General features: G+C 36.6%; 1 protein-coding gene and 1 long non-coding RNA gene across 2 annotated transcripts in view; one reads left to right on the top strand and one right to left on the bottom strand.

Annotated features, from left to right (window-relative positions):
• Positions 1-838: 838 nt before the first annotated feature.
• LOC113050722 (uncharacterized) lies at positions 839-6,645 on the bottom strand. The gene is made up of 3 exons (XR_003276804.1): positions 6,451-6,645; positions 1,643-1,732; positions 839-1,441 (listed from the first exon to the last, which is right to left on the bottom strand). It is a non-coding gene; the product is annotated as an uncharacterized LOC113050722 (long non-coding RNA).
• The window catches only part of ube2o (ubiquitin-conjugating enzyme E2O), a 69,639-nt gene continuing 49,220 nt past the window's right edge, over positions 5,123-25,541 (top strand). Inside the window, exon 1 of the mRNA XM_026213973.1 lies at positions 5,123-5,917. Coding sequence (XP_026069758.1) covers positions 5,522-5,917 — 396 coding nt within the window. The 5' untranslated portion in view covers positions 5,123-5,521. The remainder of the gene's footprint in view (positions 5,918-25,541) is intronic.

Below are 25,541 nucleotides of genomic sequence, written 5' to 3'. Positions count from 1 at the left end.
TGGCCACGGAGGCTACCCTTAACTTGTTCATGTTCTCTGTTTCAGTAACCGGACTTGCTCTCCTGTTAATGCGACCACACGGATGTGGTGGTCTTCTGCTCTGCCCTGGTGGGCTTCTGTCTTGACCACACGGATGTGGTGGGCTTCTGCTCCGCCCTGGTGGGCTTCTGTCTCGACCACACGGATGTGGTGGTCTTCTGCTCCGCCCTGGTGGACTTCTGTCTCGACTCTATGGATGTGGTGGTCTTCTGTGCCGCCCTGGTGGGCTTCTGTTCCGACCGCACAGATGTGGTGGTCTTCTGCTCCGCCCTGGTGGGCTTCACATTATGCCCTTTCCGGACTTATGTTTTGTGGTTGTTTTGTTTTTGCTCTTCTGTCTGTTTTCCATCTATGGACCTGGACCTCCGTCCCTCACCCTGATCCTCCGCCGGTCCACCTCCCTCCTGGGCTCCTTGTTTTTGTGTTTGCACTCCTTGTCTCTGTTCCCCATTTTACCTGGTTCTCTTGTCTCTGTTTCCCCATTTGACCTGGTCCTCTTGTCTCTGTTTCCCCATTTTACCTGGTCCTCTTGTCTCTGTTTCCCCATTTTACCTGGCCCTTTGTCCCTCCCCCTGGTCCTCCGCTGCTCCACCTCCCTCCTGGTCTCTTTGTGTCTTTGGTCTCTTCTTGGGTTCGGGTGGAGCATCTGGCAGCTGCTCCGTAGAGGAGGGGGTAATGTCATGCTGTCTAGTCTCTGTTTCCCTGTGTGTCCACTAGTGGGCTCATTTCCCCTTAGGCACTTCACCGTAGGCACCACAATTCCCACTAGCCTTGTCCCTTCATCACAGTAATTGCACTCCTAATTGCACCAGGTGCCTTTACTTAATTGTCATTAGCCTCCCTATATTTACCAGTCCTTTCCTGTTGTCTGTATGGAGTCCTTTCCTTTCGTGATCCTGTCTTCTTGTCCTCCAAGACCCCTTGTATTCCGAGTTCCCCGTTACGTTCCCTTTCCTGTTCTTTGTTTGTTTGTTTTTGGGCTGCATTCTGGTTTTGACCCTGGCTTGTTTTGACTACGATTTGGATTACCCCATGAAAACATACCTGCACTTGGATCTCTCTCTCTCTCTCTCTCTCTCTCTCTCTCTCTCCCCCTGTGTCTTACTGGGTCGCAATCGTCACACAAAGTCACTAAGTTCTTCCGTACATCCCATTAAATAATTACAATAGTAAATAATAATGAGTAAAGTTGTCCACATATTTTTAAACACATGTAGAATAGTAACTTACTCTTGGTTTCTGTGGTCTTGCTGGCATCTCAGTATTTAGGTTTAGGTAGGGACAACGGTGTCTCTTCTGAGGATTGATGATAATAGCGTCCTGCTGTTGTCCAGGTTCAGTTCTTCATGAATGAAGTAGCAGTACATTACATAGCAATCAGTGTAGCCCGCAGCGCCCTCTGCTGGTGAAAATAATCAAAACACGAGGGCTCTGGACGGGTAAAGTGACTTAATATTGTGGCACATTAACATCTCGTGTGCTTAATTCTGTGGCATGTCGTCATTTATTCATTATGTAACGCACAGTTATGACATTAGGTAGGTGTTATTTTCATAGCTTTTCAAAAAGGTCATACTTTATTTGAAAGGTTTTGTTGTCTTACCTCAGATATTCGTGCTGCTCCACTCAGTGCCGCTGTTTGCGCTTGAATGTTTTTAATGGTTTTTCCATGCGACCTCTGATCTTGAAATTACTAATAGGAAAGAAAGAAAGATAGAAAGAAAGAAAGTAAAAAGAAAGAAAGAAAGTAAAAAGAAAGAAAAATAATCTTGCTGACAAAACCTTACACAACAAATATAGATATGTTTCACATTTGAAGTAGTGTTACAAAATGACATAACGGTGTTCCTCAATAATATAAACATGTCTAAAAAGGTGCTTTGCAACCAGATTCATTTAAAATCATTTGCTTTTGTCACTTGTCATGTTCTGAGCTGAATTAGTATCTGAGATTTGAAGGTTGAATGTGGTATGGGGAAAATTTTGGATGTACGGCTGTAAAATATGAAGATAGCCTATTGAAGATAGCCTATTAAGTTTCTTTTTAGGGGTAAGAATTTCACTTCACTCTCTCCATTCAGCACACATAATATATGAACATAAAACTGAACTTAGTTTTTTCAGATTTTTAATTTGTGTTCTAAAAATTTACAACAACATGGTGCACTAAAGATTATTGTGCAATTTAGAGATATGTGAAGTGGTCATGAGTACAGAGAAAAAAACATTGTATCAACAATGTTGCCACAACTGCATCTGACATCACAATTAGTAAATGATTAAGAGTAAATGATACTGAGTGTATAAATTAATAATTTACTAATGTAACAGTTAAGCAAATCGTGTTCTAACTGTACTCTGTCTAGTCTTCACAGTACATCTTAGAAAAGGTTGATGAAAGAACCTTAAATATGCTAGGCTCTAATATGAACCTTTTACCACAACAAAGGTTCTTAAAATAACTGCCAAATAACCAGTGGATCATTATAGAACCTTTAAGTTCAACTTTGAACCTTTTGATAGCTAGAAGTTTATTTTTGCACTTAAAGGTTCTTTTTATAAGTCTAAAGGTACAATCTCTTCTAAGAGTGCATGTTGATTTTCAGTGCTTTTGGTGACGTTGAGGTTTCTGACCTCAACCCTGTTGCTCCATAGGTTAAAGAGACTTTAAAAATACCTGTTTAGAATATACACATGGGAATTTATCCAGAAGTGATTTCAGTTCGTTCTTCCTTTCATGGAACTCTTGAACACCCTTTTGCTGCTGAGATTTTCCCTCTAAATTTTGGGTGGATGTTTACAATTAGCTTTCAGTGAAAAAATATAATATTTGTCCTTTAGTAATAGAAAACATAATTCAAAAATAAATATATTTTAAAATGGTAGCCTTCTGTTTTTACTGTGTTTTTGATCAATTAAATGTAGCTTTGCAGAAGAGACTTCTTTCAAACCCTTTTGAATGGTGGTATATATATATATATATATATATATATATATATATATATATATATATATACATATATATATATATATATATATATATATATATATATATATATATATATATATATATATATATATATATATATATATATATAGGCCTATATATAAATACATATAAAAAAATTTAACAGCCCGATTTGACTGGACTTGAAATATTATTATCATTAAAATAAATAAATAAATAGATATATGTTCTCTGAGTTAATAATTTGTTTTATGAGTTTATGAAATTTGGCATTCAAGCTAACAGCAACAAGTTAGCAAACAAGAAGCATTTATGTGAATTTTAGAATTTTAGCACATAGGATTCATTATAATCAGTATTTCTGTCACTGAGCACGCTATTTCAGGCACTCCACGCACTTGCGCTGCCATGCTTACAAGACATATACATAGCCTAAGTTCTCTTAAATGTTTCCACTGTAGATTTTCTTTTGTGAGTTTTAGCTCATACCATATATCTTTGGAATAAGCTCTCCTTAACCACACGCCCCCCTTTCAAAAATGCTTCCAGCGCCCCCTGGTATTCTCTGAAAGCCCCTGTTGAGAAACACTGCCCCATCAGAAAGTCTGGATTAAAGCAGTAGCCTATACCTGTACAAACAAATCACCTTCAGTTGGGCTGATGGATCAGTTCCATGAAACAGCAAAGCTGGAGGATTAGAGTTATTTACAAAGAAGACTGATAATGACTGTACAGAGCTAGGAATATGACATGAGCAAAGCTTTGTTACTTCAGACTTATGTGCCCTCTAGAAGCTTGCGTTCTGCAAGTGAACGTTGCTTGATTGTGCCATCCCAAAAAAGCACAAAGTCACTTTTACGGACTTTAAATTAAATGTTCCCTTCTGGTGGAATGAACTCCCCAACTCAATCCGAGCAGCTGAGTCCTTCAAGAATCGGCTTAAAACCCATCTCTTCCATCTTTATTTGACCCTCTAACTTTAAAACTCACTATTCTAATTCTATTCTTTAAAAAATCTTACTACCTTTCTAATCTTTTTGTATTCTATTTTATTTTCGTTTATTATGCAATTGTATATGTATGTGTGTGTGTATGTGTAAAGACCTCTAACTAGCTTGCTCTATTCTTTTATTTTTTATTTTTTATTCTATCTGTTTTCTTTTTATTTATTATATTATTTTAAATCCCATGCTACGTGTACTGTGTTAGCCTAACTGAGACTTGTTATAGCACTTATATATCATTGTTCTTTTTGATTGCTTCCACTGTCTTCGTCTGTAAGTCGCTTTGGATAAAAGCGTCTGCTAAATGAATAAATGTAAATATATTTCAGGGCTCTGTATAGGTCATTACCATAGACTGTATAAAAACAGGTCATTACAAATTAACATCTGCAACGTTTTAATTGGAAAGATAGTTTTATAGGGTTATAAAAATAACCTGAGAATAACCATAAAGGAATGTTCTGTATAAGTTATTTTTAGATTTTTTTACAACCACAAAATAACCACCTTGCAACGTTCTGGTAACGTTATTTTATGGTTGCAAAAAATTAAAATAAAAAATAACCTAAAAATAACCATTAGGGAACATTCTGTAAAAGTTATTTTTAGGTTATTTTAAAAATAAGCACCCTGCAAAAATTTGGTAACGTTATTTTATGGTTGCAAAAATAAAAAGAACGTTTCCTTAATATTAGTATTTGCCCCCCCCCCCCCCCCCCCCCCCAAATAAAATAAAATAAATAAAATAAAATGGGAATTAATGCCCATTTAAACAATACTAAGTTAGTTAGCCTATTAATAGCCTGTTTATTCGCTGCAGAACAGTTCAAAAAGAAGCCCCTTTGCACGTGATCCTACAGGATCAAAGCAGACTGAAAGAGTGGAATTATTGTATTTAAAAAGAAATTATTTTTTTTGTACTGCACTATCAACGATAGGCTATGCCTGTTCTTTTTTTTTTTTTTCTCAAATATGTCAATGTGGTCGGCTAAGTAGCTTATGTCTAGGCTATATAATAAAATAATTGCAACAACAGCTACCTTCAAGACTGATTCCTAACAAAAATGCAAACAATCCGAGGTTAACGACAGCCTTTATTTGTAGTCAGACACTGACACCATGTGGCCGATCTCTCATTTGATCGTGTATTTGGGTGGAGCAGCAGATGAATTATCATAGACAAATATACAACATAACCAATGAGCGCTGTGACTTACACACACACATGCTCTCTCCAGTGTCCCTCATATGTACTCCTTAATTTGCACGTCGCGACGTCAAAAAATTGCTTTGAAAACTTTCATTTTCTGATGAATACAGTTTAACGTTAGTCAAATAAACGTATGAGTGCTTTGTCATTAGAGACACTGATGTAATTCAGGACTGTGGTAACAGGTAAACCCGTCCTCCATGCGGCGCTCTACGCACAGACGTAAGCACGTGCTGTTCCTTATCACAGGTTCCTATTCACTTCTCCATCCCTCTCCTCCCGCATCATTCAGCAGCAGAGATGGCGGAACCCGCCACAGTAGTGCATTCTCCGGTCATGAGCCCGAGCTCCGAGCCTCCGTCAGGCGCGCACTCCCCCACGGCAGACGGAACACAGCGGCTTCTGTTTACGCATGACCTGGTCTCCGGAAAACACCGCGGGGCGATGCGTTTCGGGTTGGTACGGATGATTCACGGCGAAGAGGATTTCGAAGATTCAGACTCCGAGATTGGCGGTGATGGCGGAGGGAGAGGACGAGGTGGTGGCGACGACGGCGGCGTAGAAGGTGGAGGCGCTCCCGGTAACTCAGACAACGAGAGTGGGGCGGCGGACACACGGTCATGGCCTCTCGGTAGAGGATTCGTGCGGGTTCAGTGGTATCCTGAAGGAACGAAGCAGGATGTTCGGGAAACGAAGGTACTAAAAGCCACAAATGATCGTGCGCATTGTTTTTCCCTCGCTCGTACAGACAACCACAGCGATGAGCAACTCATTATTTTGCTATATTTTCTCTGTTGTAATGATTTAAACGTGGCCAAATTACGTTTATTGCCTTTCACTTTCACCGATTCTCAGAAAATGACCAGGATGAGGTAATTTGATTTATGAAGCCCAGAATGGTGTCTAGGTAGGCAGCTCACAAGGTTTAGGGACACGGCCGCTGAATCTTACATATTTGTTGAAATGGTTGCGTTACTCATGAAAACGCGAACGAACAAATGAATTTATTAAATGAAACGTTTAGAATTAGCATGGAAGCTGATTGGCTTTGAACGTGTAAAACTTAAAATGTGAATATCTTCCTAATAAACAGTCACTGATAATTTATGTAATTTGTCATTTTATCCGTGATCAGCATAGTTAAACACTTGTCAATAAAAAGTGGTTGTAGAATCCAATTCAGCAAGTGGTAAACAACGTAAGTGCACAATAATACTGTATAGATATACCTTCTCTCGATGTTACTGGACATTCAGTGTATTATTTTGCAGAATAGTTTCCAGGTTTCTGTGTCAGCGCCCTTTTAGAGCATGGACTAGAACGCACCGTTTTATTCTCCAGGTTTCAGTTGTTTCAGAATAAAACGCTGGTCAGTTGTTGTTTCTAACAAAGACATCGCATGAAGAAGATAACCACCCCACCCTTCAGTGCATGGTTAAGGCCTACCATGAGCACATAGAGCACAGGAGTGAATTAAGATATATATATATATATATATATATATATATATATATATATATATATATATATAAATCGACAGTAGCTTGTTGAATTGCTTTCAATCTAATAGAAGTGGTAGATATCAAAATGTTTGTAGTGACATTGCATATTTATACCTGGTTTAAATCCAACTTGAAAAGGATTCACACAATTTCGTAACACAAGAGTATAAATTGATAGGGGTCTTAAAAGATTATATATATATATATATATATATATATATGAGATTTTCACTGTATGGTAATTGTCTCAGAAAATATCACGGTATATAGCCTATTAAACAATAATGATTATCAGTAAAGATTTACATTAAAATGATAATGACCCCAATTTTTCAGTGTACAAATGCTTCTTACAGTGTGTAGCAGACAACAAGGATGCAAAATATAATTTAGATGGGGCAAACAGTGACTTATTTTTTTAAGTTATCAAGAACCCTATTAATTGTTTTATTTTTATAAGAAATCTGTGTTTTAGTTTTTTGTATTTTGTTTTACTGGTTTATTCACATTTTAATAACCAAAAACATGTTTAATCAATTGAGTTAATAAATCTTTACCACCTTTTTTAATATTAATACTTTCTTAAAATTATAAGTATTATAGAGACCTATGAAATCATATTATCATAAGAATTAGTTTTTTTTTCTCACCCCCACCCTGTGTTTTATGGTTTAATACAAATATATTGTCAAAAACAGAAGTAATAAAATGAATGCATTAAACCTTAACAATTTAATTGATGTATTAAAATGTTATCAAATTAAAATTTAATAACTTACATTTTTGGCAAAGAGCTGCAGCACAACAGAGGTATACTAATTTAAAACATGGACAAACATTATATTTCTTAAAGACAATATTTAAAAAAAATTGATAAAACCAAAACATGTCTCTGCCATTTTCTTCACTGCACATGTTTGTAAGCAGCTGAGCGAAAATAAGCTGCATGCGCAGGTGAGAATTCTTTCATTATTTTTTTTTTAAACCATAGATATGCACATTTTCATGGTATGATAACACGGTATAAGCATGTTCAAACCGTGATAAACCGTCACGCCACCCCCCTATATATATATATATATATATATATATATATATATATATATATATATAATATATATATATATATAAGGGGGGTTGCGTCGTATCACGATGCCGGCGCAACATCGTGATGTATTTTAACCATTGGCGATGGAAGATGGCACCATCTGTCGGCCCAACCCTAAGAGACACATAAGCCCAAAGTGTGGACACTACACGTTAATTTATACGTTAAGCATTTTCCTCTCATATAATGCTTAATGTTCCGGGACAGTGATATTAATACACCACATTATGTAAACACCTTACTAAAAAAGCACAATATCTGTCTTAATGCACAAGAGGTTTTAAAATGGATTTTCTAAAGGGAGGAAAATGTTTAATGTGTAATTTAAAAAGTTGCCGAATTGTAGCCTCATCTGCATGTCTTTTAGCATCACTGTCATACTGCATTACAAAAATGTTCAAGCTTCCAGGAATTTTAGTTGTCATTTGTTGAAATAAATATAAAATACAGTGTACTTGTGTCTGTCTGCTGAATGTGACCAACAATCTCTGATTCTCCTTTGTGGCCATGGAAATTTTTTTATTTACAATGACACAATTATACTTCATCATTAAAACGTTTCCAACAAAAAAATTTATAGACTTCTGTCATCTTGTTGAACAAACACTTTATTTGGATAACCTACCATATGTCAGCTGAAGCACAATATGTTTTCACGCTAAACAGATCAAAGAAAACGAAATTCTACAAAACAAGAGAAGAAAATTTAATTATCATGTTAAGTGATAAAATAGCTTCTCTAACTTGCAAACGATCCAATAAAGAATCTGATTATTTAACAAAAGATAAGCAGGTATCAGTATTAATTTTAGCAAATGTAGCAGAGGGTGATCCTCTTAAAATGGCATGGCATCCCAGCTTGCAACGTGGCGTGACGTACCTTTACATTCTCTCTCTCTCCTGCTCTCTCTCTCTCTCTCTCTCTAGCAGTTTCCCTGCTATAACTGTTCTCCTAGCTTTATTTTCACAGTTTTAATGTAATTATAGGTCACACAGTATAACTTATAATGACTTATATAAATATTTAACCTGTTAATTGTCATACGCCTACGTTGACTATTCTATATTACAATCAAATCTAATCTAATCTTGACAAACTATATATTGTTGGAAAGGTCTAAGACTCCCAAATATATATTTTACCAATATTTTTTGTTAAAAATTATGTAGGAAAAATAATAGATTAATTTATGAAAGAGTGCACCCTCAGAAATCTACATTACAAAAGGAGTTTTGACCTTTGTTTAAAAAAAAAAGACCTCCTTGTTGCCTTTTTCTCTATCACATTTTAGAAATCATCAGAAGTTATATATCACTTGAAAACATAAAATCTCAAAATTCATCCTTTAAAACCCATTTTAAAATCAGACATTGCATTACCATGTAAATGGTACATCAAAATCAGTTTACAAAATGTTTTCAGTCATGAATTATAAAAATTTAGGTTTGTATCATGCACATTCAAGTCTATCTTCTAAAACGTGAGTGACAGTTAACAGGTTTTGTCTTTACCACTAGCAAAGGCCAAGATTGTCTAAACTGGAAGTTATCTGACGTTTAACTTTTTCTGCACATGCACTGAATTTGATTTGGTATGTTTTGTCTGAGCACAAGTGTACTGTATGTGATTTAGCATTCAAGCTATCAGGGACCAAAAGTGTGTGTCAGCACGGTGTCTGCTAGGAAAAAGGATCCTTTTTTGGCGAAGAAGACCCATCCAGTTTTGAAGCTCTTTAATTCTTTTCCGAGCTTTAGGAAATGCTGGTTATACTGGTGAAGACTTTGCTTGTCCTTGATAATTAATTAGCATCTGTCCATGCAAAGTTTTCTTGCTGAAGTATCCAGGCAGAGAATGGGTGTGCTCAATAGGTGTAAAAGATCTAGCACAATCACGAATTCTCACGTAGACCCCAACAAAAACAAAGTCTTAGAGCAGGTATACTGTTTAATGATGTAGAAAATTGACATAGTTGCTCATTAATCTTTGAACTGAGAGACCAAGACTCCTTTGATGTTTTTCATGGCTTTTTCGTACAGTTTTCATGCAAGTACCATCAACTACACTACACTATAGTGTGGATAGTCATAATACTTATTAGTTTCATATAAGTGCTTCTTATTTACATGGGAAATTATTTAATACACTCCATTTAGATACTGAAAACATTAGCACAAGAAATCAGCAGAATTTTAAAATAGACTTATTTACAAACTGTGAGTAGTAGATTCTGTTTCTACTCATGTCTTTCATTTTAAATCAAAATAATGGACTTTATTACAGTGGTATTAGGCTATGTATAGTCCAGTTTTTAAAAACATAAAGAGAGGTCATCCCTTTCCTGTGATGCAATGGATTAAATATCAGTGTTTCAGGGTCATTGCTATGAGGTCTTGTTGTTTTCAAAAGTGTTGCATTATGACATGCTGTACGTTTGGCAGTAGGTTGTATTTAGCTTTCTACTTAACTAAAAAAATAAATAAATGAAAAAAACAATGACAGGAAGATTGAACATTTTTCAACATCGATGAAGTAAAGCATATGAGACAATCAGGAAAAAGGGGTGTGTCATTTTTAAGGCGTGGCTCCTGTAGTGCTGCAGTGTACTGCTGCAGTTTCTCCCTCTTTGCTCCAACGCAGACGTACATGTACAGCATTTTGTTCATTAGCCCAAGAGGTCTAAACAAGCATGCAGTGAGCAGATTCTTATTGATCTTTGTAATCAAGCCTGGTTTTGGGCTCAAGCTGTGAAGTCTACTGCAAACTGAACAAAATATGAGCTTGTTTTGATGAAGAAGGTTCACAAATTTAGGACAGTAATACATGACATACATTTTTTTTTTTTTCAAGGATGAAAGAACAAAAAAATAATAAAACTCATTAGGAAAATAACTATTCTATTTTTATTACTACATAGTAAGTGACCCATTCAGTTTTCTTCAGTCTGTGTGTGTCCACGTGTGGATGAGAGATTATGGGATAAGACATTGTGAAATGCTGGGATATCTGCCAGTTTCACTCTACACATCCTACCTAACTGCACTGCATGGTGCTTTGAAAAATGTCTGTGAGGAGACAGAGCTGATCTGGAGTTATTTGTAATCATATACTTAGGCTTTTTCTATTCACAAACAAACTAAATTTACTGCTCTTTATAGAATAATCATTATCAAATATCAAATATTTTTGGATAAATTTTTTTGTTTTGTTTTGGAAATAACCACACCAAATAGATTTTTGGCCTAACTTTAGGATAGCAGTATCTAAAACGTCAATTTGTGATATTTCCCACAATTCCTTGGCTAACAGCCGGAGCAGATGCCCTCTTTAAGGAACAAGCATACATTCTATGAAGAGAGTTAGTGTATAGTATATAGTGTATTTGTGTATATAGTTATTTTTATTTTTTTTTTGTAAACAACACCATTGTTACCATTGTAGATTTACCCCACACTGCATGAACAAAGATATGTTGCATATCTCACAAATGGGTATTATTAATAGTATCATACCCATACAGGAGTCCGAATGAGCCCAGGGCGTAATATGGATTACAGCTATAATGTTGGTCTGGTGTTATTCAAGGATCATCTGAATTTGAATAAAAAGATGACTCCTGGTAAAACCAATCTCATTTTGGGTCTGTAATGTGAAAATATCTCTGGAATTAACTACAGATGCTTAAACAATGAGATCGGATATATGTCCCATGAGATTTTTCTGGATGGCACTCATCAGGACACAGCATGATTCCTTAATAAATGATCGCAAACAGAAGGCTGTAAGGTCCCATCTGTCTATTGTCTTACAACATTGTCCTTTTGTTTCTCTCTCACTCTGTCTTTTTCAAAGCTGACTCAGCTTTGGGGGTAGGCTGGGGTGAGGTGGGGGTGGGGCTAACCTTATAGATGTCCCAATAAGAGACTGGGCAATCCCTCTACTATGGCTACGTTATAGCTGACCATTTCAGCAGACTTTTTTTTTTTTTAAATCCGTTTTTTGTTTTAATTTTTCTGGATTGTTTTTTTTTTTTTTTCTGTTTTAAAGGTCCCATTTTTCGTGCTTTTTTTGAAGCTTTGATTGTGTTTACAGTGTGCAATATAACATGTGTTCATCTGTCATAAAAATGGGCTGATGACTTCCTTGTTCTATGAAGTCCCTCCTTCAGAAGTACGTAACGAATTCTGATTGTGCCAGCGGTTCCTGTGTTGTGATTCGACACCAGCTTAGCGCACGCTGCCCTCCTGGAAACGCGATTGAGCTAGTTTTGGACTAGTTTTGAGAAGCAAGTGGGCAGGATTTGTTTTGAAAACCTTGCAATCCTGATCTGAACCATAGACCATAAAAGAACGCACATGCTGGAGATGTACTTATAATTGCAGGAGCGTTTTTACTGAGGAGATGCGCATGAAAATCGCATTCGATTTTTTTTGCACAGCCCTAACATCTAGTTAAAAAAGCTAAATAGTGTTGCCCTTTGTGTAATAAGTTACTGAAACTGTTAAACACACCTACTTAATAAAATACTTACCGGTTTTGGTCCATAAACAACGCCTTCTCCAGACAAAGAGGGAACTGCTCCATCTTTCAAGAATAATCTTTGTGCGAATCCGGCCTTAAACTGATTGAGATTGAGGAAGCTCGCTGTCCTCAGCAAAATGTGCTGCACATAGTTTTACATGTGGATTATAATTTTCGGGAACCGAGTTAAACATAAATTGTAACCATTAATCTCAAAGTACAGCATCCCTGGGAAGCCCAAACAAAGGTGATTGGACTCCGAGATGAAAATAACAGCAACGACATGGCGACAAACACAAACGCAGCTCTTCCTCTTCCCGTCAGAGTGCAACAAAGCCACGCCCCCTTTTTGTGTATTCATGTGGGCGGAAGTTAGTCAAAAAACCGTTTTAGTGACGTCATTACTGCAGGAACTAGAGGGATGTAGTCCAAACGGGTCGTTTTTTGTAGGGGAATTCTGTTAAAATATCTCACTTGGCATTGAACTTTGAGCTTTAGAATTTTATAGATATTATTTATACTCTAACAACAACATTACACACTAACTAAAGTTTAAAATATGGGATCACGAAGAACGTTTTATTTTAATAGTCAAATTAAATTAGATTAATCAACATGGAAGGAATGTTGTGAAGAATTATTCCTAAAAATATAATGTTTGTTTTATTTTAGTAGTAGTGGTAGTAGGCTAGTAGGCTATGTACATTCTACTGAAAAATAGTTATAGGCACAAGGTCTTCAAATCAAACTGGACTTTTATTTTGACTTTTTCCAAAGACTTTTTCCAAACTATAATTCCTGACATTTAGTTAATATAATAACAGGAATTATGAATAATAATAATAACAATAAATGTTTTTTGTAGAAAATAAGATCGTTAAAAGGATTTCTGAAGGATTGTGTGACTGGAGTAATGATGCAAAAAAATTATTTTGAAAGTCAGCTTTGATTGTTTCTAATAAACTGTTTAACTGCTCCCCCAAGTTGATATTAAATTATGTTGTGGGATAATTAAATATATTCTAAATAAACTCCTCCCTCTCAGTGGCACAGATGACTGAAAGGCTCATTATGCAGCTCATTATGCAGGCATTTCTCTTCTCAGGTGTAAATCACAATGATATTCATGATAGTTGACGCCTACTCACATATGACTTTTACCAACAAAAAGTGTCTTAAATGTAAATCAATATATTGTTTTTCTGTAAGTGTGGAAACAAGATGATTTTCACATAATTTAGAAAGAAAAATTCTTACAAGCTCCAGTTCTCAAAAGTCCCGGGAACCCATGTTCTTTGTGTGTTTTTGCCTTATTCAAGTTATTTAACATTTTTTGTTTTCACTAACCACACATAAAAAATTATAAGACTTTAGAGATTAGACTTTACCCATTTAGATATTTATAAGAAACTGAAAAAAGCACAAATGTCAGGGCATGACAAAACTTCTACAGCCCCCAAAAATACCCTTAGACTCCAGAGGGTTAATAACTCACCCTCATGTCGTTCCAAACCTGTGAGACTTCCTTTTATCTTCGGAACACAGTTTAAGATATTTTAGATTTAATCCGAGAGCTCTCAGTCCCTCCATTGAAACTGTGTGTACACTCTACTGTCCATGTCCAGAAAGGTAAGAAAAACATCATCAAAGTAGTCCATGTGACATCAGAGGGTCAGTTAGAATTTTTTGAAACATCGAAAATACATTTTGGTCCAAAAATAGCAAAAACTACAACTTTATTCAGCATTGTCTTCTCTTCCGTGTATGTTGTGAGAGAGTTCAAAACAAAGCAGTTTGTGATGTCTGGTTCTCGAACGAATCATTCGCTGTAACCGGATCTTTTTGAACCAGTCCACCAAATTGTACTGAATCGTTTTAAATGGTTCGCGTGTCCAAAACGCATTAATCCACAAATGACTTAAGCTGTTCACTTTTTTAATGTGGCTGACACTCCCTCGGAGTTCAAACAAACTAATATCCTGGAGTAATTCATTTACTCAAACAGTACACTTACTGAACTGCTGTGAATAGAAAACTGAAGATGAACACCGAGCCGAGCCAGATAACGAACAACAGACTGACTCGTTCTCGAGTCAAGAACCGTTTCTGTCAGACGCGTCCGATTCGAGAACCGAGGAGCTGATGATACTGCACATGTGTGATTTCAGCGTGAAGCAGACTGAGACAGAGCGTCTGAACCGAACTGATTATTTTGGTGATTGATTCTGAACTGATTCTGTGCTAGTGTTATGTGCGCGGGTAAACCGAAGGCTTGAATCAAGGGCAATCATCGCCAATGACGCCATAACGTCGACCGGACTTTGGGGTTAAGACGGGGTCGGGCACGGTTCACATCCTTAGAAAATAATAAAGGCATAGCCTAATAGATTGTCGGTCATTAAATGGCTAATCGAATATTTGAAAAGCGTGACCCATCCCTAATACAGACCTGCCAATTTTTGTACTCTGCATGCATTTTGACCCATAAGTACGCTTGTACGATTCGCTGCTCTCTAGGTACGCATTTTGTTGCTTCTCGCATTTTGCCGATTTCAGTTTTGATGCAATCTATGACGCTGATTCTGCCGCTAAGCCATAGCGTGTAAGTGGAGTTAACTTGCACTGCATGTTAACCCGCCGCCCACCTGCCCTTCCTATCCACAGGCTTATTTGGCAGTTAGAAAAGTGGTGGAATGGCTTGAAATCTAGAATGTTTTAGACAGGCCAGGTGCTGATTAACGTAAGATAAAGGTAACAATTAGGCTATGTTTAGCCTAATTGAATTTATGAACATTAAAAATGACCTTGACATCATAACAAGCAGTCTAGCTGTGACATGCTCAGTTCAGTTCAAGCATTCATGTAGGTTAACATGTAAGGGTGGCGCTGCCAATAACGCACATAAAAGCTGTCACAAAGAACCAGCTAAATTAATGATTATGAATATTTTATATTTCATGAATATAATTATTAATAAACAAGTGTTTTCTGTATCAATGTCGTGTCGACTGCAAAGATAAAGTTGACAATGCTGTCTTGCGATCTTCGCAGTAGTGAATGCGCCAGAGAAATACACATTTCATACGGATTAACATTAAGCAGACTACAGTCTGTATTCTTTTCGTTTTTAATTGTTCTGTTCAACTCTCTTGAGTCGGTTAACGCGTATATGCATTGAGTCATTTTCTCCTGATAACCCAGAAAAGAACTTAAATTACACCTTAAATTTTGATCGTACGGATAAGAGCAATACATCAATCGAATCTGTAAAGTGTCTACTTTTATTTGTATACAGACATAACAACAAAACTTTGTGCACTTATAAAATAAAGATAACAAAAAAGGTGTGCTGTCTGCAGCCTTTGTCTGTGCTGATCTTCATTTACAAACACGTCATTAAAATGAACTGTAACTCCGTGAATACTCAACGAAGAGACATGAGAGATATGTCTATAGAAAGCCTGACATGTATACTTTTAAAATAAACAAGTGCTGCTGAAAACAAATATTCTGAGATAAAGTAATCCATATGAAAACAACGCCATGTCCGTTTTTCACGTCTCCCTTCATTATCTTCTAATTCGACCACGCCCCCGCGCTGAACGCCCTATTCAGATTCTAATGTTAAATAATGTTTTTTTTTTATTTTACTGTTTGCTTCGAGATGAGAGGAATAAGATATAATTCACCCCAAAATGTGATTTGGTTGAGTATTTGAGATTTGGATTTCCTCAGAAAAAAAGAACTAAGCACTTTATTCAGCAGAGATAATAAACATGAGTAAGTCTCTTATTATTTATTTGTATACTTTAACTAGTTTTCACATAATTTTACTAGTTAAGACTTTTTCCAAACTATAATTCCTGACTAAATGTATAATCAAGTGAAACGTTATTGAAACTTCATAATAATATGCAGTACTATTCAATATCATCAATATACCATTCAAAAGCTTGATGTAAATAATATAAATGTAACAAATAAATCAGAATGAGCTTTATTGCCAGGTATGTTTACAGATACGAGGAATTTGTTTTCGTGACAGAAGCTCCGCAGTACAACAGAATGACAGCGACAGAACATAAAACACATAATAAAAGAATAAAAAATACAAATAAGTAGATAGTGAATGACAATATACAAATGACAATTGTAGGCAGCTATATTACAAATGCAGTTATGTATGTACATATATATTATGTGCAAAATTTAAGTGTATACTAAGTATGTGTGTTAGATAAATAAAGTGTATGTGTATATAAATATAAAGTGTAGTGTGTTCGCCGTTATTATCAGCTGTTCATAAGATGGATTGCCTGAGGGAAGAAACTGGTCCTGTGTCTGGTTGTTCTAGTGCTCAGTGTAACTGTAAATGTAACAAACAATGCTGTTCTTTCAATTTATCCCCCCGAACAATTTTCTCCGCTCTTTTCAACATTAATAATAATCTATTAATATGAGCTCAGAGATGTTTAGTTCTCTAAAGGCAGCATTTGTTACAAAGAGACTTTCACTAATGCACTACTTAAAAAAAGCCAAATCTGCAACCTTTAACAAGTTAAACAATGCAAAAGTTTAAACACTATGCATGGAATTTTTTTTTTAAATTGTTTGTTTTTAGCATACTGATTTTGATATTGATAACTGCTGGTTTTGCACATTTATTTAATGTTTTGATTTATTTATTTAGAAAGAATGTCCTCAGTTTTTTTTTTTTTCTGACAAGATTTTCAGGTGGAAGAAGTTTCCATGGGCTATGCCTCCTGTACAAAATGTTCGGAGTGATTACAGTAATTGTATAACATTTATGGTCTACTTGTATATATTATGAAGTAAATAATAAATCTTTATTGGTGAAAGGATATTATGTGTATAATATGTATTATAGTGTTAGGTAGGTCAAGGTAGGTTAGGTAGGTCAAGCTGCAATATCAAACAGGGGCCACTAGGAGACACCAAAAGATCACTAAACCTACTGACCTGACTGTACAGGCCATTCAGAATCTAAGAAACACCTTTAGCCTTTAGCAGCATCTATTATAAAAAAACAAAATAATAATTCTGGAGGTACCTTTTAAACCATTTCTAATGAAATCAGTCGGGTTATCTCTGTAGCATTTTGAACTTATGCCGCGTTCCAGGCAACCCGTAACCCGTGTTTTTCCAACCTTCTACCCGTGAAAGTGCACCGGACCGGCAGTCAAATCCGTGACTTCCCACCCGTGAACTTGTACTAGATCGATGTACTCCCAGTAGGGATGGGCATGATTAATCGACGATCGATAATTTATCGTTAAGAATTTCTTTGATAATGTTAATTTGTTATCGACTAATCTAAAGCATTTTTTTTATCTAATGCAGGTTGCGTTGCGTAGTGCGAGTCTTGAAGCAATTAAATGAATTTCACTGTGTGGCAGCAATTAAATATTCTACCACCAGGGTGCAATATTTGACACCCTACTCGGTTATCTGTGATCTTCTGTTTTGATTTCAAAAGAATAATCATGAAGATGTCACGGCGAAGTGTGGCATGGGACCATTTTGATTTAAAAAGCGAACTAGTTAACTGCAAACATTGCGATGCCGTGTATAAGTACAACACAGCCACGACTCAAATGATGTACCTGTGCATCCCGGCAACGTCACAGACGGTCATCAGGTTGCGGTCGCGTCTGACACCAGATCATGTCAACATGCTTATACGGTATTTCTCAACAAAAATCCGTAGACTCGTGCAGAAGTTGTATGCTAGTTACTAAAGTTACTTATTTTTCTTGAGGCTTTAAGTAGCATAATTTGTTAAGTTAGCGTAATTGTTAGGAAGGCTAATATCTGGCCTTTTCTTCTGGCTTGGATAGTTTTGAGTTACATTGACAAGTATTATAATGGGGTTTTTTATGTTATTGTTTAACATGATTCTTTTATTATTATTATTATTTTGGAACAATTGAGGTCTCTGTTTAAGAACGCTGGCTCGCAGCTGCAGGTTCCGCTGCTTTAGAGCACTGCATATGCATGCGCATATATGTTCGGTTTGCCTGAACGTAGTTTAACTGTCTGCCACAAGTTGATCTTGTAATAAAGGTAAAGAGGAAAAACACGCTGTATTTTTGTATTCATTGCATTTTTTAATTATAAAAATTTAATAATTAATTACATTATAAAAATATTAATGATTAATCGATAGTCGATCGTTAATTCTCCCGAAGATCTGCTAAGAAAAATTAATCGAATGCCCATCCCTAACTCCCAGTTCCAAGCTCAGACATCACATAACCCACGAAACAACAATGGCAACCCCTAACGGATAATATTGCCTACGGAGGTGTTTATACAAGTGGTACACGATGAGAAATAGACTTTAGGACAATTTAACATTACAATAAAATTAATAATCTAGCTATTATTCCTTGCACTCAAGCAGTTTGGTGTGACTTGCCTGGAACGCTACAAAGTCATGAGTCATGGTTTGAAGTCGTGACTTACGAGCTCAGAAACCTGCCTGGAACTCAGCATTAGGTTACTGTGTGAAGGCATTTGTTTGCTGCTTTTCATTTTTAAGGTATTGTTTTCGTTATAAGGTACAGATTCAATTTAGGACTCAATAATTAAGTATTATTTTATCACTCTGCCCACCTCCCTGTCATGCACTCAAGCTTTAGACTGACTCTGCTTGCATTCACGTGATTTGCTGAGAGGAGAGGCGGGCGCTGGCACGATCATCAATAAAATTTAAAGGGAATCCAGCACATCCTGACCGCATAACTGTCTTTCTGGGTATATTTACGGAATATTTGGATTTATTCACATGCGATTTGTTTAGGTAGTCATGGTGGATTGTCTCGATTTTGGCTAATGCAGGACACTAATGAATTATGCGCATCAGAGGGGATTTAGAAGTGGGTTTACGCAAAGCTGACTTATAAAGAAGTGGGTATGCGCTGTATAAAAAGGTAACATGTCTAAAAGTGTCATATGAAATGCTATAATTTTTTCCACTGTTATGAGCTCATCCCATATTACCGTATTGTCCCAAATATAAGACAATACTTTTTTCCTGGAAATACATCTGAAAAAACGTGGTCGTCTTTTATTGAGGGTCTAGACTTTGACATGTCAATAATACACCCACAACAATAGGTGGCGCAAAAAAAACATAAAACGAGTGTGCCATGAAATGCGTGATGTAATTTGTGTTTTAAAGATCACGACTGAAAACAAAAGAAAAAGAAAATGCTTATAGCGACATAAGTAGTGACTGTCATTAGCCTGATGGGACCAAACTTTCTCTGTAAGTGATTTTAAAACATAAGACAGTACCCAGATTTGAAGACTAAATAAGATGTCACTTCTAATGTTAATAAAATTTTGGTAGGCTACTATGAGATGGATGGACTAAATGTTATAATTCAAATGGGCTACCTGTTATTTTTATTGGTATATCAAAAAGTGTATATTTTAAATGTGATTATTGTTGGTACATCTTACCAGTATTTACCATACGTTCAAAACAAAAATGTAAATAGGAAAAATATGCAATATGAAAATAATTTAAGAAAAAAAAAATGTTTTACAGAGGGGGGGGGGGATTTGGTTTTCAAAAAGCCTTTTTCCAAAAGGTTCATCTGAAAAAAAAGTCGTCTTATAATCAGGGTTGTCATATATTCGGGTCATTACAGTAATTGAGAGACTACATTCAGTGTTGTGAGCACATTGAGGGGGTTACTCACCACCCTTCTTCAATATTCAGATTTATTGGTCAATCAGGTTTTTTGTTCAGCGGTTTGTCCTTAAATTCATTTATCATACCACACAGAACCATTAAGAAAGGGTTTAAACATTGTGGGGAAAAAACAGAGAAGTAGAAATAGAGACCCATGTTTTAACCATTTGAAAATGTAGCTAGTTGAATTTAACAATCTGCTTTTGAGTTGAATTTGGTCAAATTTGGCTTTTATTAGAGTGGGTCAGTAAAAGGATCTCAAGGATGCCCCACTTAACAAATAGAGCTGACCTGGATCTAGATTTAGTATTTAACCCAGTATTTACAGCTTTTATCTTGCTTCTGGATTACATAAACGCAAGTAAAGATGGTTACTTTTTCCATTGTTTTTTCCAGAGTTTTATGACTTTTAAACACATCTGAAAAGCACACTCATAAAGCATCTTGTCACACAGCATGTGAGTAATGATCTTTTTGGCACCTTGTTGGGCTTGAATGGTCGAATACACACACTTATGAGTCAAAATGCTGTCTTTGCAAGTATCCTTGTAAGCACATTTTTGTCTTTCTTAAGTGAATGTAAACAGTTGAGAAAGAATATGCATGCATATCAATATATTAGATTCGTACATTTGGTCTTAGTGACAGCAGGCTAATAAACAAATGAGATGTTTATAAGACATTCAAAGATTTGTTTAAATTATATAAATGCATGTTTGCTGAATGCTGACGGCAAACAAGAAAGTTATATTATAATGTTTGTTTTTCTATTACTACTTATATAAATCCAATCATTAAGACTTTTTGTATAGGGACGTCCCGATACCAATTTTTTTGTCTTCCGATACCGATGCCGCAGCTTTGGCTATTTGCTGATTCCTATATCAATACAATATTTTTATTTTATTCTTTAAAATAATTATTATATTAATAATAAAATAAATGGAAGCACTTTGCTCAATTAGCCACCTAAAAACAAAAACAAAAATCTTTGTCATTATTTTATCTTTATTTAAAAAAATAGAACAAAGAGACACATACAAATACACAATACACAAATAAAAAATAAACACTGTTTTGCAGGTACAATAGTATTTAGCAGTAGTATTCAAAAAATGTAATGAACAAGTAAAAAACAATTATTATTTACAAATTACAGTTGTGCCTAGACAGTTGCCTCTGGCTATGATTTTACTAATACAGTTGTCTGATTTTATTGTCTCAAGCATTGAGAAATGACACACACAAAAACTTTACTTCAATAAAAACAAGGATTAGTATTTGTAAGGGTTGTGGTGTCCACATGTTTTTGTTGAATAAATTATAGAGGCTAGTATTTATATCGCAATAGGTGGCCAAAAATGAAAGATTAAGTGGATATATGAATTAAATGGAACATTGAAACTCTAAGAGGCTATTAAGGCAGATGCGGCAGACATTAAAACACGTTATTAACTTAATGTTAACAAAATCCAAAAAAGATTAACAGGATTATAAAAGTACCTAAAAGTGATGCACGGGCCTCATCTTTGACTTTTTTTCTTTTCCTTATCTCGGCACCGGACTCCTGTTGTCTTTTCCCAGGCATAGTTGTCTATCAGTTATGATCATTTGGAGACAGCCGCAAACATGAGGTGAGAGCGAGTGCAGCCGCTGCTGCGGGAATGGCGCATCACGTGTTCTTCGCCTGTCTACGGTTTTCACCCTGAAACGCATTTTTGATAATTGTTTACATTTTTATTTACCTATACATTAATATACATATAAAACGGAAGGTTTATTTTTTTTTTAAGCAACTGGGATGGTGCCCCCCTGGAAGTTGATGCCCTACTGCATACTCTGTGTGGGAGCAGCGGTACTGGACATAGACATAATTATGTCTATTGTACTGGATATGTTAGCTGTCGCAGTATATTCATTCCATGGCGCCAGAACTGCAGCTGATAGAATGTGCGCTGCAGCATAATACAACGATATTTCTTCAAAAGCAGATCGTGGAGACATTTTTATCATCCACAATCAAAAATATTCATATCTCACACCCCCTCCCTCGGAAGAAATCGCAGACCGAGGGCAGACCGGACCGCAAGGGAACATTGGAGTTGGACCTCAAAGTGGCAGGGGCTCAAGCCTTCCACACCGCTGCCATGGCTATTCTGTAAGTTAGCTAACTCTCATACTCATGTGATTTATAATTGGCTACTACTGTTATCACGTGACAGTCTGTTCGCTGAACTGGATGTTGCAGCAAGGGAAATGTTAAAATTCAAGCATTTAGGCGATGGTTTAAGCTGGATTTTCCCATGGTTTGTGTTGGATAGGTATCGGATCATATTTTTTTCTCCCCTCCGATCTCTGATCGAGTGTTCTGGGCCAGTATCTGCATGATACCGATTTCATGGATCGGATCGGACATCCCTATTTTTTTTATAATTTGAATTTTTTTGTTTAACTGTTTATCTGATTTTTAGACCAAACTGTAAACGGCAACAGCGAACAAGGAGAATGTGAGCACTGTGAGCTGCCATTCTCAGCGCTGTCAAAATAAAAGTCCCACGTCAAATGCATAGGCCAAACAGGAAAACTTATCGGCTCATGCGATATTTAAAAAATGCCAGATATTGGCCGATATATCAGACATAGTGATATCGGCCGACCACTAATTTTAAGGGCACCTATTATGCCCCTTTTACAAGGTGCAATATAAGTCTCGGGTGTCTCCAGATTGTGTCTAAGTTTCAGCTCAAAATACCTCATATAATTTATTATATATTTTTGAAAAAAGTCTGTTTTGAATGGAAGCAGAAGTTTTCATGCATGCATCTATAAATGCAAATGAGCTGCTGTTACCCGCCCCCTTTTCCAGAATAGGGCTCTGTACCTCTACAGCTCTTATACCAGACACTACCAAAAATCATGTTTGATTTAGATTTTTCTTATCTTTGAAATCAGCACTAAACATATCAATTTAAATTTTTGATGAATTGTTTTCTGATATACACATCCAAAGCATGTGCACAGAAAGCAGCAGTCACATGGCATTTAAGTACTAAACTAAGTTCTGTTTCATGTCTTGTTGCACTTAAATGCTGTTTTATAACAAAGTTCGGGAGGGACAGTCGCAGTTCATTAACCTGATTAACACAAGTGGAGACCAATCAGTAATCAACTCATGACAAGGTATAAATAACAGCAGAACCTATCTCTGTTCATCGACGGTTTTCAGCATCCCGGTTCGCGCTGTCTGTCATCTTATCACAAATCTTCCTTCCAACAAGGAGATCCATACCGGTGATTTTTCAGATCTGCTACTTTGCTGACCATGATCATTAAACACGGCCGTTGAGCACCATCAAACGTCATCGCGACAGCTGCTCTTCGTGCCAAGCCACACGTCGTGGCCAATAGACCGTGCAAAGTTCAAGCTCGCCTCGCTTGACACCACAATTGATCCGATCAAGACCGGGCTCTCTTTGAGCGCTGGAATCGCAGCACCAGCAGGCATTCAACCAGCCCGCTCCTCAGTTCTTACTGCAGCAAGCCTCTTTCACTTCCCGCAGCGGCTCAGCCTTTCACCGCGGCTTTTTCCGGCCGAGGCGCAGTTTGAGGCCGCCTCCTCTAGCAGCGCAGACCGTGCGTCATAAATCAATACATTTCAGATGAAGACGGTAAATACAGGTTTGCGGCCAGAAGTAGTGCGAGAGCCGCGTGGAGTTCCGATCACATATGTATGTGGAAATTCAGATCCAAATTGAGCCTCGGATGCGTTCAAATATTTAAACTTCTGCGACCAGGCCGTGTGCAAACGCCCGACCGGATGTGATCTTTCGGTGCGAGGTCAGAATTACCTATATTTTGTTAACCTTGACATTATTCTTCAACAATTTATGTAAAATGGTGGTTCATAATAATTATGGCAGAAATAATTATTAAACCATTATTTACGTGATTAGCCCCATAAAACCTACTGTTTTTATTTAGGGGGTAATCTGATTTGTGACGATGTATTCATACATTATACATTATATTCATTCAAATTATTAACTTTACCATGGTGAACATGTCAAGGTAACAGTTAGGGCTACTGCACGACCAGTTTGAAAGTTAAGCACGCCTGCCGCGAGAGGGAGAAATGCGACAATCGTGTACAAATGTCGTGTGCTGTGGAAAGGAGGCTTAAAGTTTGTTAAATCAGGCCATGAGGTAGTCATCATCCACACTGAAATGTCCAAAGATATCATCTGCCTTACCGTGCATGTTTAAACCTCACTGAGGTTTTACAGACAAGTTTCATGCATTATTCTGGCAGGACAAATTTTCTTGGGGACATATTTCACCATCTACTGGCGTGATCATTATACCCTCGTTTTGCCGCAGGACAGCAGTGTGAGTAAATTCTGAGTTTCTCTAGGACCGTAATATGAAAGCATGCAAGTAAATATCGTTAGAACCGCTTGTAAGTGAATAGCACATAACTGCAATTAACGTTATTGCCATAATCATGTCTGTTGGTATGTTTTACAGACATAATGATTTTCATTGCATAATGATTCCTATAGTTTTCAGAAGCCTCTGTTTCCACAGTCTATACTACAACATGAAACCAGTGTTCCAGATGTATCCATTAGTGCTAGTGATGTGTCGTTCGTAAACGAATCGTTCTTTTTGAACAAATCTTTTAGGTGAACGAATCTTTTAGGCGAACAAATCGTTCATGTTATCCACGGACTCATATTTCTCGTTCAGTAAAGTTCCTCCCTTCATAGCAGCGCGGCGCTTTAAGCAGCGCATGCGCAGCTCAGTGAACCGGGTAACAACCGTTTCATCCTGTCAAAGAATTACTCAACATCGAGCCGATAGCCTTCGAGTATGAGATGTGACAGAGTATGTGATTTGTTGAATGTAGTAACGCAATGAACGAGTTTCACATGAGTCTGAACTAGATCTAGAGATCTTATCGTTCGTGAGTGAAATGACCGAACTGGCACACTTGGCATTCGTGAACGAACTGAATGAACGGATACATGTCGTTTGTGAATTAAATGAACTGGCACATAGCTTATCTTGTTCGCGAACAAAATGAATTAGAGTAAACTGGGTTAATCTGCTATTTTAGCATGTCAATCTCGAAAATGCAAGCGCAGTTATAGGTACAGTACTGTGCACATACGCTCGTTTTGATATTTAGCAACTCCACGTTTAATCCATAGACCGTAAAAGAAAGGTTAATCCCCGATTTATGGATGTGAATATATAATATACAAACTGTCTGACCAAACAATTAAAATGCTAATTAGGCAAGAAACCCTGTGCTTTGTTCATCTGAACAACTCAATTAGACTTCATATATTGAACGCGATTATACACACATTTTAATAAAGCCAGATCAGTTTTTGTAACAAGTGAATGCGTTCGTTGACGTAAGACATAACACATAATACACTCTTTTGCCACCTGCTGGCATATTC

Source organism: Carassius auratus, chromosome 31, assembly GCF_003368295.1.
Source record: "Carassius auratus strain Wakin chromosome 31, ASM336829v1, whole genome shotgun sequence".
In the NCBI taxonomy this organism is placed as follows: Eukaryota; Metazoa; Chordata; class Actinopteri; order Cypriniformes; family Cyprinidae; genus Carassius; species Carassius auratus.
The sequence above is the reverse complement of the archived record's forward strand: the minus strand, read 5'-3'. Positions and strand labels throughout refer to the sequence as shown.